Source organism: Oncorhynchus keta, chromosome 17 (genome assembly GCF_023373465.1).
Source record: "Oncorhynchus keta strain PuntledgeMale-10-30-2019 chromosome 17, Oket_V2, whole genome shotgun sequence".
Taxonomy (NCBI): Eukaryota; Metazoa; Chordata; class Actinopteri; order Salmoniformes; family Salmonidae; genus Oncorhynchus; species Oncorhynchus keta.
The window spans coordinates 16467199-16487287 of record NC_068437.1 but is presented as its reverse complement, the minus strand read 5'-3'; the positions used below and the strand labels follow the sequence as shown (position 1 = coordinate 16487287).

Here is a 20089-nt window from a genome sequence, read left to right as displayed (position 1 = left end):
GAGAGAGAGAGAGAGAGTGGTCAGTAACTAACCAACAACACACATCACCAGTAACTATACACAGCAGGGTAGAGAGAAACTAGAGACAGACTCCTGCATGCAAACAACCTCTCTGTCTCGCTGATGATTCAACAACACACCGACTGAATTTGACATGAAAGACAGTTACTGGCTCCCGGCTAATTAAACCTCTCTCATATTTCAAGTGTAAAGTGTAGAGATAATCCAGGGCCTCTTCTGATTTGATACAGAAATGTTGTGGGTGTCTGTTTTTCTCTTGCATTGATCAAAGACCCCTCCCGAAGCTGATCATCGACTACAGGCCTGTGCCTTTGCTGTGCTCTGACCATCGACCTGTAACTCTAGACTCTAAAGCCTCTTTCCCCTGACGGACTCTGTCCCCAGACGTTATTACACTGTGTGCTCCTAGGAAACACAGACAGGATATTAGACTGGCTCCAGCCAAGGAACAGCAGAGAGGCGGACTGTTACTAAGGACTACTATGAAGTTTCTAAAGTAACCACCTGGAAAAATCAACCCAGAAAGCTTTATTAAGAGAGAAACCTCCAAGTGCCAATGGATGGCATGTGGCTATAATCTGTCCAGGATTTCAAAGGACCACACCAACTCATTTCTCCTCGACACTGTACCCAATTGAATTGACCACAGTAGCCCTGGTGAAGAATGGTGAGTCTGTGGAAGACTGTTGGCAGTCTTAAGCCTGGGTATTCACTGGAATAAACACGTGTCCCCCTTGGCCCTGAAATCATACGGCACAGGACAATCAAAACAATATTGAAGTCTGTGTGTGGGAGATGAAACGCTTGCTGACTCCAGAGGATCCCTGGGATGCATTGTGTTGTGTGGAGAAATAAAAGAGAGGAGAGGAGAGGAGAAGAAGAATGAGACTAGCAGCAAGTGTTATGAGTCATCAACCAGAGAGAGAGAGAGAGATGTGGGAAAGCTGACACTCCAAATGTGGTTGAGCGCCGCATCTGGGGCCGACTTTAAGTTGTGTAAAATATGTTATTCTTTTATCACGGTCACTTGCCAAGCATGCATGTGCATTTGGGAAACGAGGGGGGAAACAGTCCCGTGATCGAAACTGCACCTGTTTTCTGTTTCCTACATGTGTTTTCTTTCCCAATTATGTTCAATCTACAACTCGGTGCAAAAACACATCCTCCTTGCACTTGGGAAGACGGATGAGGGGGTGCAAAAATGAAGGGGGGACCGCCTCAGCTTTTTGTTTGGTATTGTTCGTGTGCATTTCCTCGTATAGGCCCAGATCTGAGGGCGGAAAAAGCAGTCCCAGCAGTCTGCTTTGATCCATATGTTTTATGGCCCCTGTCAGTGTATTGTCTGTTAAGTCCTTTTGTTGTCCCTACCCTCTAATGAAGTCTTCAGACTGGGCTTGTTGACTCCACAAAGGCGGGAGGGTGTGCTTCTTCACAGAGAACCAGCTAGCCAGCTGTAGGGCTGGAACGCAGCAGTCACAACAAGTCTTGTACCCCCATACATCCCCCCAACAAAGGGCTGCTGCCTTCAGAATGGAGCCATTCATTTGCTTTGGAGCACTTCAGCAGAGAAGACCTTATCTCTCACCACAGTCACGCTCAGAGCCCGGCAAAGTGTGTCACACGCACACACTTTCTCTCTAGTTATGGGAGGATGTTTTTGGGGGGATTTGGGGCCACATTCTTTTCATCTCCATACTTGGTGACTTTGCAGACTATGTTGTGCCGTTATCTTTGAAGGGGATGGCAACTCCGTCTTCTGTCTCTCGTTTGTTCCTGTGCCCGTTTCTCATCTCTGTGCTATTTTACAAGGTGTCCCCGCTCTGACTTCCTTCAGGATGTTCTTGTTAAAGAATCCGTCGGCATCGCTCAGCGTTAATCCGGCGTCTCTCGAGACGCACTCCAAACGCCATCCCGGGCGGCTTATCCAGCCCCCTTGATGTCAGCGATAAGGTCTAAGGGTAAGGGTCACATGTTTTAAAACATGCGTGAAGGAAAAGCAGATATTTCAGCTCCGCTTTTAAGACAGACCCCCAAACAATATCCATATTGAATTGATTGCATTCTCTTTGATCTGTCAGCACAGCTAGTGCCAGAGAGAAGCAACAGACAGAGACACATGGGTTGTCACTGAGTGCCCATTACTACTCACGCTGCAGTCCTAGCACACAGCACCTCCAGTACAGAGACAGCATAGTACAACAATATAATAACAGTCCAGAAATATGAAACCACCGCTTCAATGTTAAACTGTAAAATGAGAGGGCACACATTCTATACCATGGACCAAAAATAATCCAAACAGTTCTGGAATAGACTCTGAGGGCCTATTTCCAGATCAAGCTAGCAGGTCACCACTTCCTCTACTGCTCTGTGGTCATCCTCTAGCCATGACCCCGTGACCCATGGAAGTTGTCAGCAGTCGAACCGCACATAAACACCCTCCCAAGTTTTGCCCTCACACACATCAAAGTATCGTACTCACACGTACACCCAAATATGGCCGTGTCATCTCCAACAGTCACATTTGGCTCACAACAACATATATATATATATATTTTTTACCAGATCTGTGTGCATCTTGTTGTGCATTTCAGCTTAGACAGTGAAGCCAAGCGAACATCAACACATCATGCAAAGTACTTGCGTGATGGAAGAAGTGGGTCTGTACTCTTGCGGCTATAACTAGGCTACAATGTGTGCTGTTATGGTGTTTAGTTTAGTGCCGGTGGTTTTTCCATTTGTTGACACAAATGAGGCGTGTTGAGCCAGTGTGTGTGTGTGTGTGTGTGTGTGCGTGTGCGTGTGCGCGTGTGTGTGTGTGTGTGTGCGTGCGTGTGTGTGTGTGTGTGCGCGTGTGTGACTCAGATTGCACAAGATGTTTGGTTGTTCCAGATTCACAGAAGGACACAAATTCACAGTTTTAATATTGTGGCGAAACCTACAAACGAACAACAAGTTCATCAGAGTTCAACATCCGTGAGTTGTATGAGAAACCTGTTTAGTTCCAGAGGATGAGATCATACAGTTCTAGCACACAGTGTGTTTGTTTGAGAGTGCGTGTGCTTTCGTGCACACACGTGCATGTGTTTGTGTGTGTGTGTTGGTGTTTTTTGTGTGTGTGTGTGTGTGGTAGGGAGGGGGACTCTCCTAGCCCTCGAAGCCATATGTGTTTTGCCATTGCATGGAACACACATTCTGCATAAATTAATGCAGTACAAGCCCATTAGAATGGCTGGAAGCATGCAAGTTGTACAAATGTTCTGTTGTTTTGAGAGCAGAAAACAAGCCAGGTTGCTTTTATAAGGTAATACAACTGAGACGGGGAAACATCTGCAGGCTTAACCCCTTGTGTGCTGGAACAAATCAAATCAACATGTATTTGTCATGTGCGCAGGATACAGCGTCATGAACAATGAAATCCTTTCTTGCCAGTTCTCCTCTCGACAGTGCAACCAAATGAACTGTGTTTGTCTCCCTCAGGTTGTCTCACGCCCACAAAGCAGCAGTCAAAGTACTCCGGAGAATGAAGTACTTTGTGGCCAGACAGAAATTTCAGGTAAAAGACAGGGTGGGGGAAGAGAGGGGAGGAGGAGGGAGGGTAGAGAGAATAGTGTTGTGCTTGCTTCGGACGGTGAGGGTGAGCACAAGGGAATGCTGTGCAGCTGCAGGACTGCCGTGTGTGCGTGTGCCCACTTGCATTTGCATATACGCAGTGTGTGGGCGGAGTGCACAATGTATGTGTGTGTAGGACGGCGTCGGTGCCTGCAACTTGCACCTGCACGTCTGTGTCTGGCCTGTCGTCAGTTCAGCCGCAGTATCATGGGAACCCTGTTCACCTCCGCTTGTGTGGTTAGAGTCTCTCACTGCACAGCTGTAGGAGACAAGGCACCTACCTACCACAGAATGGCCTCACTTGGCCTTTAGTCGTCCACAACTCTCTTTCTGATCTGAACGTGGTTGCCGTCTCCAACAAACACAGTCACCAACAAACACAGGCCACGGTTTCTGTCTTCACACTAAACCATCTTCTCATCACTTCATTATTTCTGGATGATGAACAGACCCCACCATACTGGCTCGTCATGTTTAATTGGGTGATGCAACCTCAGTCACAAGATAGCATTCTCCTCACACAAAACAACTCCCCCAACACGACAAGTGAAAGCCTGCTGAACTGCAACAACAAAGCACTGTGTTTTTAATTAGTTTAATTTCACCTTTATTTAACCAGGGAGGCCAGTTGAGAACACCTTTATTTAACCAGGTAGGCCAGTTGAGAACACCTTTATTTAACCAGGGAGGCCAGTTGAGAACACCTTTATTTAACCAGGTAGGCCAGTTGAGAACACCTTTATTTAACCAGGGAGGCCAGTTGAGAAAACCTTTATTTAACCAGGTAGGCCAGTTGAGAACACCTTTATTTAACCAGGGAGGCCGGTTGAGAACACCTTTATTTAATCAGGTAGGCCAGTTGAGAACAAGTTCTCATTTACAACTGCGACCTGGCCAAGATAAAGCAAAGCAGTGCGACACAAACAACAACACAGAGTTACACATGGAATAAATAAACCTACAGTCGATAACACAATAGAAAAAGTCTATATACAGTGTGTGCAAATGAGGTCAAATTAGGGAGGTAAGGCAATAAATAGGCCATAGTGGCGAAATAATTACAATATACCAATTAAACACTGGAGTGATAGATGTGCAGAAGATGAAATGTGCAAGTAGAGATACTGGGGTGCAAAGGAGTAAAAAAAAAAAATAACAGTATGGGGATGAGGCAGTTGGCTGGGCCATCCACAGATGGGCTATGTACAGGTGCAGTGATCTGTAAACTGCTCTGACAGCTGGTGCCCAAAGCAAGTGAGGGAAATGTGAGTCTCCAGCCTCACCAATTCTTGCAATTCGTTCCAGTCATTGGCAACAGAGAACTGGAAGAAAAGGCTGCAAAAGGAGGAATCGGCTCTGGGGATGACCTGTGAAATATACCTGCTGGAGCGCATGCTACGGGTGGGTGCTGCTGAGTGACCAGTGAGCTGAGATAAGGCTGGGCTTATAGATGACCTGGAACGAATTGCCGATGAATATGAAGCGAGGGCCAGCCAACGAGAGCATACAGGTCACAGTTGCTTTGTTGCGAAATAGGAAGCCAATTCTAGATTGGAGATGCTTATGAGTCTGGAAGGAGAGGCTACTGTCTAACCAGACACCTAGGTATTTGTAGTTGTCCACACATTCTAAGTCAGAACCGTCCAGAGTAGTGATGCTAGACGGGCGGGCAGGTGCAGGCAGCGATCGGTTGAAGAGCATGCATTTATACTTACTTACTTTTAAGAGCAGTTGGAGGCCTCAGAAGGAGAGTTGTATGGCATTGAAGCTCGTCTGGACGTTTGTTAACACAGTGTCCAAAGAAGGGCCAGAAGTATACAGAATGGTGTTGTCTGCGTAGAGGTGGATCAGATAACCACCAGCAGCAAGAGCGACGACTGTTGACCCGAGGGAGTCCCCTCGGGATGACCGTGGGTGACAATGTGCTGTGTGTGTTGTGTTTGGGTTGCTACAATACAATGTTTCCGCTCTACAGCAAGCGAGGAAGCCGTACGACGTGAGGGACGTGATGGAGCAGTACAACCAGGGACACCTCACCATGATGGTCCGCATTAAGGAGCTACAGAGGAGGTGGGCCATTAAATCTCTCTCTCTCTTTTTACTTTGTGTTCTCTCGCTCTCGCTCTCTTTCTTTCTCCCTGTCTCGCTCTCGCTCTCTCTCTTTCTCCCTGTCTCTCTCTGTCTGTCTCTTCCTTCCTATCTATATCTGTCTCTCAGCTTACTCTCTCTCTCTCTCTCTCAGCTTACTCTCTCTCTCTCTCTCTCTATTTCTGTCACATACATGAAACACTAACAAATGCTATAGAGCTTCGTCCAAAGTTTCAATTTTCCCATAACGTGTCTCTCATGTTCTCATTCTTTTCCCAGACTCGACCACACATTGGGGAAACCAGGAATGTTTTTGCCAGGTAAAACCCACCAGAGGAAACTCACCAGGCCAGAGTTGATCTGATAAACTCGTGTCACTCCTCACTGTGCCCCCTCATCTCACAAACAAAGACAGCGAGGAACGACGATAAGGCTGGACTAGACTAAATCTTCTGCGAAGAGATCCCCAGTGTGTATAGTGTGTATACGTAGTGTGTGAGTGTGTATATGTTTGACTATGTGTGTTTGGTACACACGCTAGTATTTGTATGCACAACGCTGCCATCCCGTCTCCCTATCCTCCGCCGCATTCTCTCTTCTTCTCCTCCTCTGCGTACCCCCTCCTCCCTCTTTCTCCTCTCTCCTCATCTCCTTCTTTCTCCTCCTTCTCCATACCACCCTCCTATCCTTCCTTCTCTCTTCTTCTCCTCCTCTGCGTACCCCCTCCTCCCTCTTTCTCCTCTCTCCTCATCTCCTTCTTTCTCCTCCTTCTCCATACCACCCTCCTATCCTTCCTTCTCTCTTCTTCTCCTCCTCTGCTTACCCCCTCCTCCCTCTTTCTCCTCTCTCCTCATCTCCTTCTTTCTCCTCCTTCTCCATACCACCCTCCTATCCTTCCTTCTCTCTTCTTCTCCTCCTCTGCGTACCCCCTCCTCCCTCTTTCTCCTCTCTCCTCATCTCCTTCTTTCTCCTCCTTCTCCATACCACCCTCCTATCCTTCCTTCTCTCTTCTTCTCCTCCTCTGCGTACCCCCTCCTCCCTCTTTCTCCTCTCTCCTCATCTCCTTCTTTCTCCTCCTTCTCCATACCACCCTCCTATCCTTCCTTCTCTCTTCTTCTCCTCCTCTGCGTACCCCCTCCTCCCTCTTTCTCCTCTCTCCTCATCTCCTTCTTTCTCCTCCTTCTCCATACCACCCTCCTATCCTTCATTCTCTCTTCTTCTCCTCCTCTGCGTACCCCCTCCTCCCTCTTTCTCCTCTCTCCTCATCTCCTTCTTTCTCCTCCTTCTCCATACCACCCTCCTATCCTTCATTCTCTCTTCTTCTCCTCCTTTGCGTACCCCCTCCTCCCTCTTTCTCCTCTCTCCTCATCTCCTTCTTTCTCCTCCTTCTCCATACCACCCTCCTATCCTTCCTTCTCTCTTCTTCTCCTCCTCTGCGTAAGCCCTCCACCCTCTTTCTCCTCTCTCCTCATCTTCTTCTTTCTCCTCCTTCTCCATACCACCCTCCTATCCTTCCTTCTCTCTTCTTCTCCTCCTCTGCGTACCCCCTACTCCCTCTTTCTCCTCTCTCCTCATCTTCTTCTTTCTCCTCCTTCTCCATACCACCCTCCTATCCTTCCTTCTCTCTTCTTCTCCTCCTCTGCGTACCCCCTCCTCCCTCTTTCTCCTCTCTCCTCATCTCCTTCTTTCTCCTCCTTCTCCATACCACCCTCCTATCCTTCCTTCTCTCTTCTTCTCCCCCTCTGCTTACCCCCTCCTCCCTCTTTCTCCTCTCTCCTCATCTCCTTCTTTCTCCTCCTTCTCCATACCACCCTCCTATCCTTCCTTCTCTCTTCTTCTCCTCCTCTGCTTACCCCCTCCTCCCTCTTTCTCCTCTCTCCTGATCTCCTTCTTTCTCCTCCTTCTCCATACCACCCTCCTATCCTTCCTTCCCTCTTCTTCTCCTCCTCTGCGTACCCCCTCCTCCCTCTTTCTCCTCTCTCCTCATCTCCTTCTTTCTCCTCCTTCTCCATACCACCCTCCTATCCTTCCTTCTCTCTTTTTCTCCTCCTCTGCGTACCCCCTTCTCCCTCTTTCTCCTCTCTCCTCATCTCCTTCTTTCTCCTCCTTCTCCATACCACCCTCCTATCCTTCCTTCTCTCTTCTTCTTCTCCTCCTCCTCCTCTTCCTGCTCTGTGTACCACCCTCCTCAACCTCCTCCTCTCCACCTCTCCTCCTCCTCCTCCTCCTCCTCCTCCTCCATTTCTTGGCTGCCCCATGGAGCTAACAAGGGACGTACGATGGTTAAACACTTGGTTGATTGGCCCAGGTATTGGATTAGGAGTCTGGGGCTTTACTCCAGACATCCATTACAACCAGGCCAGCCTTACAGGATAACACTACAGCTACAGCTGCCTACTTGCCTGTCAAATACAACCCACTACCCCCAGTCTACCTGGCTGAGCGTGCCCTGGCCCTAGGATGGAGCCCCGCTACACTGATATACTGTTGCTATGTTTATCGGGACTCAATGCAGGACTAAGAGTTTTTTTTTGCGTTAGGGGGCCCCTAAATAAAGAAGTGCATGTGTTGGGGGGTGGTGTGTGCGTGAGACGGGGGTGGTAAAGCATTCCATAGTACCATGGTTTCCGCTGGACATCTGCCAGACCCCTATGCGTTGGGTGGGTAGCCTGATTAGGGCGTCCACCCACGGTGCTCAGAATGACAGAAATCACATTACGATGATGGTCGTTCATATTAACAGAATTCTTACCGAATTCTGATGCGAACTTTGAAGATTGTAGACTAACAGTCCACATTTACTTTTCCTCTGCCGACAAGATGACAAACAGCAAAATCACGACCATATGTCAATCTACTATCCCCCATAGTACAAAAGTGTATCTATTCTATTGGTCAGGTTGTCAAGAAAGAAATAGCCTATTCCAAACAGACTCTGAGACAGTTGTGGGAAGATGGATCCCAAATTCATACAACCAGTAGGCCTAGGCTACATACAAATAACTTTAAAAAGCAATGATTCTGATGAAACAGATCACAATGTATAGCTTCAAATGTTGTTCAACTGCTTTGTATTCACATTATCGGAAAACACAGTCGAAAGGGCACCGCACATGCGAGCGTTTTCATGTGACCGAGATGAAAACATCCGTTAGAAATGTGGAACGAAATGTAGAACGGAGATCTAGAAGGCTACTCTGAAAGCGAAGTAAGACGTGCCTCATAACATGTATTGAAAGGTTCATATCTCAAACAATGAAGTGCATGTTTTCAGAAATGCATAGGCTACTGCTTCCAGCTCATTGCAACGTGGTGTGCGACACGCTGATGAAACCTGCCGTCCGTTGCTGTTGGAGATGCTGCGTTGTTGTTGTTTTTCAGAGAAAGGCGTAGATAAGGAATACCACACTGTGGGAGCCAGACTGATCCGCCTGGAGGACAAGGTAAGAACAGTCTTGTGTGCCCACGCTAGCATGTGTACGTGAGACTGTGTGTGATGGAATCTTTTCCACAGTATGTGTTATGGCTGGTTTCAGTCCCATGGCTGAGCCGTTAAACAAATGCCTCCTCTCCTCTAGCGATGCGTACGTGACACACGAGGTGTTCTTTTCCTGTTCATTCACATCTCCTCAGGGTTTCCATGCTTTACCAACGACCCTCTGTCCTCTACAACAGTGGTTCCCAAACTGTGGGGCAACGCGCCCTACATTTTTCTTCAAGGAACTCAGTTCGGCTTTCAACTTAGGTTCCTTTTCTCTGCACCCCGTGACAAAATGTGTAGCATTGCAGTAAATAAGCTTTAAACCATAAGGGGGGCTAGAAGGGGCGTCTGAGTGAAAACCCCTGGTCGACAACAAGTTATATTGTGGTGACGGTGGGTTGTGACTTGTTTTTTGTGTTTCCATAGGGGAACATGAATGTTTTAAAAGGGCATTCTAATACAAGCTACAGGGAGAGAGCACATCCCTCTGGTCCTCAGTGGAGCATGGCCAATAGGCAGCAGCTGTGTTATGCGCTGTAACCAGGCGTAACCCGCTAGGCAGAGTGGACCAGGAAGTGCCACCATGTGATGCCTGCCTGATCCCCAGTCATCAAAATCAAATCAAGTTGTATTTGTCGCATGCTTCGCAAACAACAGGTGTAAACTAACAGTGAACTGCTTATGGGCCCTTCCTTACAATGCAGAGAGAAAGAAAATGGAGAAATAATAGAAGAGTAAAACAGGTAATAATAAAAGTAACAATAGATACATAATGAGTAATGATAACTTGGCTGTCTATACACAAGGGATACCAGTACTGAGTCCATGTGCAGGAGTGCGCGGTAACTGAGGTAGATATGCACACATACTATAAATAAAGATGTAGGTACAAGGAATAAAGTGGCAGATAGTAAATAGTACCACCTCATTGCACACCAGGGACCAATTTGTGCCACCGTTGGTTGGTCTGACTGGAGCCTGCGGGCAGTGATGTGGTGCCCACTGCAGACTTGTGACTGTGAGCATGTGTGCTGGCTTTCACTTGCGTCGGGAGCCTTTGTTTTTCCGCTCAGGGAAGTCTCACAGGACGACATTACGGCTGGCATCGGAGCCATTAGCCTGCCTGTCATTTAGAGGTCTGCTTCCCTGGAAGCTCCGAGAGAAATTGAGTGTGTGTTGTGTGTGTGTGTGTGTGTGTGTGTGCAGTTCAATGATTTTCTCCATTTTACTATGGTTTTTGCTATAGATATTGACTTTTGGCTCATGGCTCCATGTCTACTATAATGCATGAGGGAAAGGCCACAGCTATCCAAACCCTCTGCTCTTGACAGGAGTGAAATGATCCTGAACTAAAGACTAACCCTACAGGAGAGTAAAGGAGATTGAGTTCTGGCCCATTTGCTGTCCGTGCACGTTGTGATCTCAATCTCCTGTTTGGTAACATAAACCTCACTTTATAAAACACCCTCGCTGTCCCTCCTGCATCCTGTGGCACACAGCAAACCAACCGGATGGAAAGGTTCCTAATTAGCAGACCAGTTCAGGGGAAATCGCCGATCAGAGCAGCAGGCAGCAGCAGCCTAGCGTGAGGAAACGAATGCCCCCAAAACAAATGTGGCTCCAATCACTGCATGCTCCCCGAGTACCAATATGAATAGTGTTTTGCATGACTCGTAGGAGAGTTGCCATGGTGACCGATTCCACACAGCGGTAGCAAAAAAAGAACAGCAAAAACACGTGATACCCGGAGCGCTCCCTCACTCGGCCTGTAATGACTGTTTTCTGTGTGTGTCCTCTCATATTATGGTTCTAGTCGTGTGAATCTCTTGTTTTGATGGGCCCACGGCGGCCAGGGGCCAGCACACCTGTTGGGCTGAGAGAGGGGGGTGGTTCCAGTGCTGTGCCCCGGCCAGCAGGTGGATGAACCCGCTGCCCCCCCCTGCCCATGCCTCGGCCCATTCCTCCTCCCTCCAGTCTGCTGCTCCAGAGGCAGCCTGGCCAGGTCCGTCTCATTGTTTGGCTTTTCCTTCTCTAGTCTCCCTCCACCCGCCTCAGCCCACACATATAAGACAAGGTCTGCCTCAGCTCACACACAGCGTCTCTACTGCAGCTGAAGGAGTTCTTCTGGTCTCAGTCTGACAATGAGGGACATCTTGATATGATCAAGGAGTGGATGATATAGTACAAGCATTTGATTGAATACAAGTAGTGTTTATTGCGCACAGAATATAATTCAAAAATTTTAAATGATCTGCAATTTAAAAATGATCTCATTCTGAAACAAAGTTAGTTCGGATTTCCTAGAAAGCACCTCACTGTTGAATGATTTTCACGTGTCACACAAATGCACAGACAGAACCAAGCATGGTATTATGGCAGAATCAGCCATGAATAAGGTGTTTCCCAACAGCCCTGAGGAATTATCAATCAAGTGTATACATCAGTGTGTGTGTGTGTGTGTGTGTGTGTGTGTGTGTGTGTGTGTGTGTGTGTGTGTGTGTGTGTGTGTGTGTGTGTGTGTGTGTGTGTGTGTGTGTGTGTGTGTGTGTGTGTGTGTGTGTGTGTGTGTGTGTGTGTGTGTGTGTGTGCGCCTGTCAGTGTGTGTTCTATTGAGCAATTGATGTTTGAAGGCCTGAATGTCTGACGAGAATCGAAACTCAAGCCAAGTTTACCATGGCTTTTCACCAAGTTTTTCACTTCAGACGGTTTTTATCTGCCCTGCCACTCACCTGACTGGTAAGGTTGAAGGCCTCTCTCCTACTCAGCCTCACAAAAAAAGCTTCTCCCAAGCGGTTGTGACACCTACTCCTGCAGCACAGCTGCTTGGATCAACCCGGCAATCTGTTCCCGATCAGCCCTGGCCTGTCTCCCCCTGTCTGGTAAAGGTACCCCCCCCCCCTGTCCCGAGCTTTTGCTTGCCTCCAGCACACAAGCACTTACACACACACCCCAGACTTTGGACTGATCGGAATTTTAGGTTGGCTTAATTAACTTGTGAAGCTTATTATGTGAGAAACGCTTTAATTAACTAGTATATTCCTACTATTTACTTATTTTATCTCAGACTTTTATAGCTAGTACAACTGAATGCATTCAACTGAAATGTGTCTTCCGCATTTAACCCAACCCCTCTGAATCAGAGAGCGACTCTCTTAAGTTATCTTGTTGGGTGATTGACTCTTTGAACTTACAATGACTAGCTCCAAGTTGTTAGATTTCTTTCTTGTGCTTTATGCTATTCAAATAAATAACATTTTATTTGTCACATGTGCCGAATACAACAGGTTACAGTGAAATGATTACTTACAAGCCCTTAACCAACAATCCTTTAAGAAGTTTTAAGATAATTAAGTGTTAAGTAAAACATAGATAAATAACAAACAAATAATTAAACAGCAGCAGTAAAATAACAATAGCGAGGGTACAGTTGAAGTCGGAAGTTTACATACACTTAGGTTGGAGTCATTCAAAAATGTTTTTCAACCACTCCACAAATTTCTTGTTAACCTGTTGAGTGTAGGGGGCAGTATTTTGATACCCAATCATACCCAAATTAAACTGCCTATTTCTCAGGCCCAGAATCTAGAATATGCATATAATTGTCAGATTAGGATAGAAAACACTCTAAAGTTTCCAAAACTGTCAAAATATTGTCTGTGAGTAGCACAGAACTGATATTGCAGGCGAAAACCTGAGGAGAATCCAATGCGGAAGTGGCTTCTATTTTGAAAGCTCCATGTTTCATAGCCTGCCTTTGCTCCATTTAAAGGGATATCAACCAGATTCATTTTCCTATGGCTTCCCCATGGTGTGAACAGTCTTTAGACATAGTTTCAGGCTTTTATTTTGAAAAATGAGCGAGAAAGATTACATCACAACATTGTATGGCTGGGTGCCAGCAGCGTTTTGCACGCACAGCTTTTCTCTCTCGCTCCTATTGAAGAAGCTACAGTCCCGGTTGATATATTATCAATTATATATTGTAAAAACAACCTGAGGATTGATTATAAAAAACGTTTGACATGTTTCTACGAACATTACGGATACTATTTGGAATTTTCATCTGAGATGTCGTGACCGCTCGAGCCTGTGGATTTCTGAACATAACGCGCCAATCAAATGGAGGTATTTTGGATATAAAAATAATCTTTATGGAACAAAAGGAACATTTATTGTGTAACTGGGAGTCTTGTGAGTGCAAACATCCAAAGACCATCAAAGGTAAGCAATTAAATTTATTGCTTTTCTGACTTTCATGACCAATCTACTTGGCTGCTAGCTGTTTGGAATATTTTGTCTACTGAGAGGGATGTCCTTACATAAACGCTGAAATCTGACACACCAGGTGGATTAACAACAAGCTAAGCTGTGTTTTGCTATATTGCACTTGTGATTTCATGAAAATTTTATATTTTTAGTAATTTAATTAGAATTTTGTGCAAATCAGCTGTGGTTGATGAAAATGATCCCGCTAACGTGATGCATCAAGATACTATAGTTTTGGCAAGTCGGTTAGGACATCTACTTTGTGCATGACACAAGTCATTTTTCCAACAATTGTTTACTGACAGATTATTTCACTTATAATTCACTGTATCACAATTCCAGTGGGTCAGAAGTTTACATGCCTTTAAACAGCTTGGAAAATTCCAGAAAATGATGTCATGGCTTTATAAGCTTCTGATAGCCTAATTGACATAATTTGAGTCAATTGGAAATGTGCCTGTGGATGTATTTCAAGGCCTACCTTCAAACTCAGTGCCTCTTTGCTTGACATCATGAGAAAATCAAAAGAAATCAGCCAAGACCTCAGAAAAAAAATTGTAGACCATCACAAGTCTGGTTCATCCTTGGGAGCAATTTCCAAATGCCTGTAGGTACCATGTTCATCTGTACAAGCAATAGCATGCAAGTATAAACACCATGGGACCACGCAGCCGTCATACCGCTCAGGAAGGAGACGCGTTCCTTGTCCTAGATATTAACGTACTTTGGTGCGAAAAGTGCAAATAAAGCTCAGAACAACAGCAAAGGACCTTGTGAAGATGCTGGAAGAAACAGGTACAAAAGTATCTATATCCACAGTAAAACGAGTCCTATATCAACATAACCTGAAACGCCGCTCAGCATTGAAGAAGCCACTTCTCCAAAACCTCCATAATAAGCCAGACTACAGAGTGCTTAAACTACCGGACCAAGTCCTAAAACAACGGGACTCCCTAAATCTTTTGCAGATTATTACCAATCCCATAATGTATGACTCCAAACACCCAGAAAAGGCTACTCTCTTTGATGTTATCCTTACAAATAATCCTGATAGGTATCAGTCTGGTATTTCCTGTAATGACCTTAGTGATCACTGTTTTTACAGCCTTTGTTCGTAACGGCTGGACGGTCGCTAAAAAACTTGAATTAGCAAAACCTTCCTTCATGACCTGGCCTCTGTAAATTGGTATAGAATCAGCTTTAATCCCCTCTGACGAAGACGCTTGGATCTTCTTATTCTTAACAAACACGACCCCATAATGAAAATGAGAATTCAAAATAGGTTCAGCCCCTGGTTTGACCGTTATCTGGCAGAGTTACTCCACCTCAAGAACACCATTTGGCTGAAGGCTCGGCACACAAATACTTTGGCTGTCTGTCTGGCAGGCAAATTAGAAATAAGTGCACTCAGGCTATCCGGAAGGCCAAAGTTAGTTTCTTTAAGGAGCAGTTCTCTCTCTGTGAGTCTAACCCCAAGAAGTTCTGGAAAATGGTTATAGACCTAGAGAATAAACCCTCCTCACAGCTGCCCATGTCCTTTAATGTTGATGATGTGGTTGTTACTGTTAAGGAGGCGTGGCTGAGCTCTTTAATCACCACTTTATTAATTTGGCACAGCCATGCCTCCTTGCCCGTCCAACATTTCCTCATCTCCCAGACCTTCTACTGCGACAAGCCCCAATGCTCCTCCCTCTTTTTCCCCTGCCCCACTACACAGTTTCTCCCTGCAGGCGGTCACTAAGTCTGAGGAGCTAAAGGAGCTCCTTAAACTTGACCCCAAGTTTAAAGGGTCAAGTTTAAGGTCGTAGCCCCTATCATCACAGAGCCTATCTCTGACCTTTTTAACCTGTCTCTCCTCTCTGGGGAGGTTCCCAGTGCTTGGGATGCAGACACAGTGTGTTTTTTATTTAAAGGGGAAGATCAAGCTAATCCTAACGGTTTTAGGCCAATATCTATCTTACTTGTCAATAATCAACTCTACTGGCTTTCTTGATGCCTATAGTATTCTATCTGGTATGCAATCTCAGGTTATGGATGTGTCACTGCAACCTTAAAGGTCCTAATTGATGTCACCATTGTCCTTGATTCTAAGCAATGTTGTGCTGCTATTTTTATTGACTTGACCGAAGCTTTTGATACGGTAGACCATTCCATTCTTGTGGGTCAGCTAAGGAGTATTGGTGTCTCTGAGGGGTCTTTGGCCTGTTTTGCTAATTATCTCTCTCAAACAGTGCAATGTGTAAAGTCATAACATCTGCTGTCTCAGCCACTGCCTGTCACCAAGGGAGTAGCCCAATGCTCGATCCTAGGCCCCACGCTCTTCTCAATTTACATCAACAACATAGCTCAGGCAGTAGGAAGCTCTCTCATCCATTTATATGCAGATGCTACAGTCTTATACTCATCTGGCCCCTCCCTGGATGTTGTGTTAAATGCTCCACAACAAAGCTTTCTTAGTGTCCAACAAGCTTTCTCTACCCTTATCCTTGTTCTGAACGTCTCCAAGACAAAGGTCATGTGGTTCAGTAAGAAGAATGCCCCTCTTCCCAACTCTGTACTGACTACCTGTGAGGGTTTAGAGCTTGAGGTAGTCACCTCATACAAGTACTTGGGAGTATGGCTAGATGGTGCACTGTCCTTCTTTCAGCACATATCAAAGCTGCAGGCTAAAGTTAAATCTAGACTTGGTTTCCTCTATCGTAATTGCTCCTCTTTCACCCCAGCTGCCAAACGAACCCTGATTCAGATGACCTTCCTACCCATGCTACATTAAAAGGAGACATCATTTATAGATCGGAAGGTAAGGGTGCTCTCGAGTGGCTAGATGTTTTTTACCATTTGGCCATCATATTTGCCAACAATGCTCCTCCTATGTAAACGGGTCATCTCTGTATACCCGTCGCAAGACCCACTGGTTGATGCTTATTTATGAATCGCTCTTAGGCCTCACTCCCCCCTATCAGCGATATCTACTGCAGCCTTCATCCTCCACATACAACACCCCTTCTGCCAGTCACATTCTGTTAAAGGTCCTCAAAAGCACACACATCCCTGGGTCGCTCCTCTTTTCAGTTCACTGCAGCTAGCAACTCGAAAGAGCTGCAAAAAACGCTCAAACTGGACAGTTTTTATCTCCATCTCTACTTTCAAAGGCTCAATCATGGACACTCTTACTGACACTTGTGGCTGCTTCGCGTGATGTTATCTGTGCCCAACAATGTTTGTACCATGTTTGTTCTGCTACCTTGTTGTGCTGCTGCCATGTGTTGCTACCACGTTGTTGTCATGTGGTGTTGCTACCATGCTGTGTTGTTGCCATGCTGTGTTGTTGTCTTAGGTCTCTCTTCATTTAGTGTTGTTGTGTCTCTCTTGACGTGATGTGTGGTTTGTCCTACATTTGTATTTTTAATCCCAACCCCCTCCCTGCAGGAGGCCTTTTGTGTGTGTGCCTGTCAGTGTGTGTTCATCAGTGTGTGGGCATCAGTGTGTGTTGTGTACTAGCTCTGACTTCACTGATAGCTACTTTATTGAGTAAAAATGTACTTACTATGACTGTTGTCACGTCCTGACCTTTATTTCCTTTGTTTTGTCTTTATTTAGTATGGTCAGGGCGTGAGTTGGGGTGGGCAGTCTATGTGTGTTTTTCTATGTTGGGGTGTTGAGTTCAGCCTAGTAAGGTTCTCAATCAGAGGCAGGTGTCGTTAGTTGTCTCTGATTGAGAATCATACTGAGGTAGCCTGGGTTTCACTTTTGAGTTGTGCGTGTTTGTTGCCACACGGTACTGTTTCGGTTTTGTTCGTTTCACGTTTATTGTTTTGTAGTGTTTGGTTTATGTCTTTAAATAAACATTACGGACACTTACCACGCTGCGCATTGGTCCTCCGATCCTTCTCAGAAGAGGAGGAGGAATGCCGCTACAACTGTGATATGTGCTTGTCCCACCTATCCATGAATGGACAAACTGTAAGTTGTTCTGAATAAGCAAGCCTGCTAAATTACTCAAATGTAAAATGCGCCTTTCAATGTAACCCTCCCCCTGGCTTTCTGTTCTCCCATTCTTGGTTAGCCTCCCAACCACCACTACTTCTGTGTTGTGATGTGTAGCACCAGCCAGCCACTATTACCCTCCTCTCCTCTCTCCCTCCTACACGAAACATCAACAGACAATGACTGAGAGCTCTGCTGCTTTGCTCTTTGACTGGCTGTGTGTCGAGCCTTCAGGCCTTGTCCCGGTTCTGTCAGCACATCAGTCCTGGGAGCATTAATTACACACGCACGCACCTACACACACACACACACACACACACACACACACACACACACACACACACACACACACACACACACACACACACACACACACACACACACACACACACACACACACACACACACACACACACACACACACACAAACAAGAAGCAAACAGACACACACACACAGTGTCAGTCGTGGGAGCATTAATCTTGGTGTGGGTGAAAGTTGTGAAGCATTTGAGTGGCATGGTGTGGAGTAATAGTGCCTTGATGCTTGTGCCCTGTACACCGCCAGACAGTGATTTATATCACACAGACAAAGCCAACACATCCAGCCTACAGCCCTTTCTGTCTTTCTCTAGCTTCTTTGGAAAGGAGGCGGCAGCACAGCTTTGGGTTGAATTCTCCAACCGGAGTGGGGATGAAGACAGATTGCAGGCCGTGACAGTCTGTTATCTTTCTGTCAGACGGTGTCCGTGAAAAATACAGAAACAACAAGCTCCAACGAAAACCGACAACTTAGGGGTTGTAGAAGGAGCCGAGAGAAGAATACTTTGTGTCACAAACCCTCCTGTTTGCATGAGAAAACACACAAAACATGCTCCTGGGCCTCTAGCAACAATAAGTGATTTCATTCAAATCCCCCTCATTCCAGTGTTACACTAGGTGGGACAGTGCCCTTCTAATGGTTAAAATATTTTCTCTTCATTCAGTTCAGTTCTTGTCTCAAGCCTACATCTTATTTTTTGTAATTTACTATCACATGCTTATCCCATTCCCTACCATAGTCATGTGCTTGGCTCAATAGTCACAATAGAGGTTTGAGTTGAGGGCAAAAACATCAGTCTGCAGTGTTGAAAGCATCAGCCTCAGCTTAATGCACCCTCCAGACATGTCCAGACATGTCTCTGTACCAGACGTCATTATTTGCCTTACTCAAAGTAAATGGTCCATAAATCAGGGTTCTGCGGTTGGCTGCTGTACACTATCGCAGTGCAAATATAACACCTATATCCTACATATTAGCACTAGGCGTATGCACAGAGGAATGTTCTCCTCCTAACGACATCTCAATTAGACAAGTATGCTGTAAATTAAACCAAGGCTGAATACTGAGAATACCTCAGCCTTTAAAGCCCCTACAAACCCTGGTCTCTGTGCCCTACTGTGTTTTTTCAGTGGCCCAAATGGCACCTTATATAGTGCACTATTTTTGACCAGGGCCAATAGGGCTCCGGTCAACAGTTGTGCACTATATAAGAAATATGGCTCCATTTGGGACGTGGCCTGTGTGTAGGAGAAGTCCATCTGTAACGCGTTTAGCCCTCCGCCCCATCCCCAAACAGCCAGGGTCTAGTGGTACTCTGTTTAGACTGGTTGGCCAAGCACTAGCCAGTGACAGGGCTGGCCTGGTAAACATACACACTACTTTAGTCCATCCGGCCTGCCGTCCCTGCTAGTCTCACCGTCTCACCATCTCACCGCAGGGCACGTCCACAACACGTACTCTTGCTCTTGTCTGTTGCTGTCTCCACCAAACAGGAACAAGCTAATTAGCTCAACATCAAGGGATGGGAGGGATGAGGGAGAGAGGAGGGGTGTACAAGGAACGACATACTGGCAAAAGCAACCATGTCCACAGCACTTCCTCTCTCCTCTCTCTGTCTCTCTCCTCTCTTGTTCCGTCACCAAACAGGAACAACCTCATTATCTCGACATCAAGGGATGAGAGGAGAGGGGGGCAGACTAACAACAGTAACAGAGACCAATGGCCCATAACTCAACAGAGATAGTAGCTTCAGTCGATCTGTGGTGTAGTTGTTCTCTCATCACTTTTTGGCCACAGGGCTCAGAGTGGCTTTCAAAGAGTCTCATCTCAGTGCTATGACAAGACAATTTATAGACTGGGAGGAGGGTTAGAGGAGACTTAATAAGTGACTGGAACCACAGGTCTGTGTCATCAAAATAGCAGTGACAATGTAGAAAGCTTAAGGTTTTATCATTGTATTCAGTTCAGCCTCACTGTTCTCTCCTGGATTCGTGTTTGAGAACAATTTTCTTGCTTCAATCTACTGTACTTATCCGCTGCTAGATTCACACACAGTTCTTATGTCAGTCCAGGCCTAAATGAAACGCTCTTATGTTGGACCACATAGCCCATATGAATGGTGAAGTTGCGCTTTCCCTGGGTCAGGACCCAACAGACTGTATAAGTAAATACTAGCGGCTCTTGAGAGTGTACCACCTCAATGGGCAGCGCTGTACCACCTCAATGGGCAGCGATGTACCACCTCAATGGGCAGCGCTGTACCACCTCAATGGGCAGCGATGTACCACCTCAATGGGCAGCGATGTACCACCTCA

The 20089-nt window shown here is 46.1% G+C and overlaps 1 protein-coding gene across 1 annotated transcript in view; it reads left to right on the top strand.

Annotated features, from left to right (window-relative positions):
* Window positions 1–20089, top strand: part of LOC118396524 (potassium voltage-gated channel subfamily KQT member 1-like) — a 309173-nt gene that overhangs the window by 175222 nt on the left and 113862 nt on the right. Inside the window, exons 15-18 of the mRNA XM_035790779.2 lie at window positions 3502–3577; window positions 5609–5703; window positions 6001–6041; window positions 9103–9164. Of these exons, the coding sequence (XP_035646672.1) occupies window positions 3502–3577; window positions 5609–5703; window positions 6001–6041; window positions 9103–9164 (274 nt within the window). The remainder of the gene's footprint in view (window positions 1–3501; window positions 3578–5608; window positions 5704–6000; window positions 6042–9102; window positions 9165–20089) is intronic.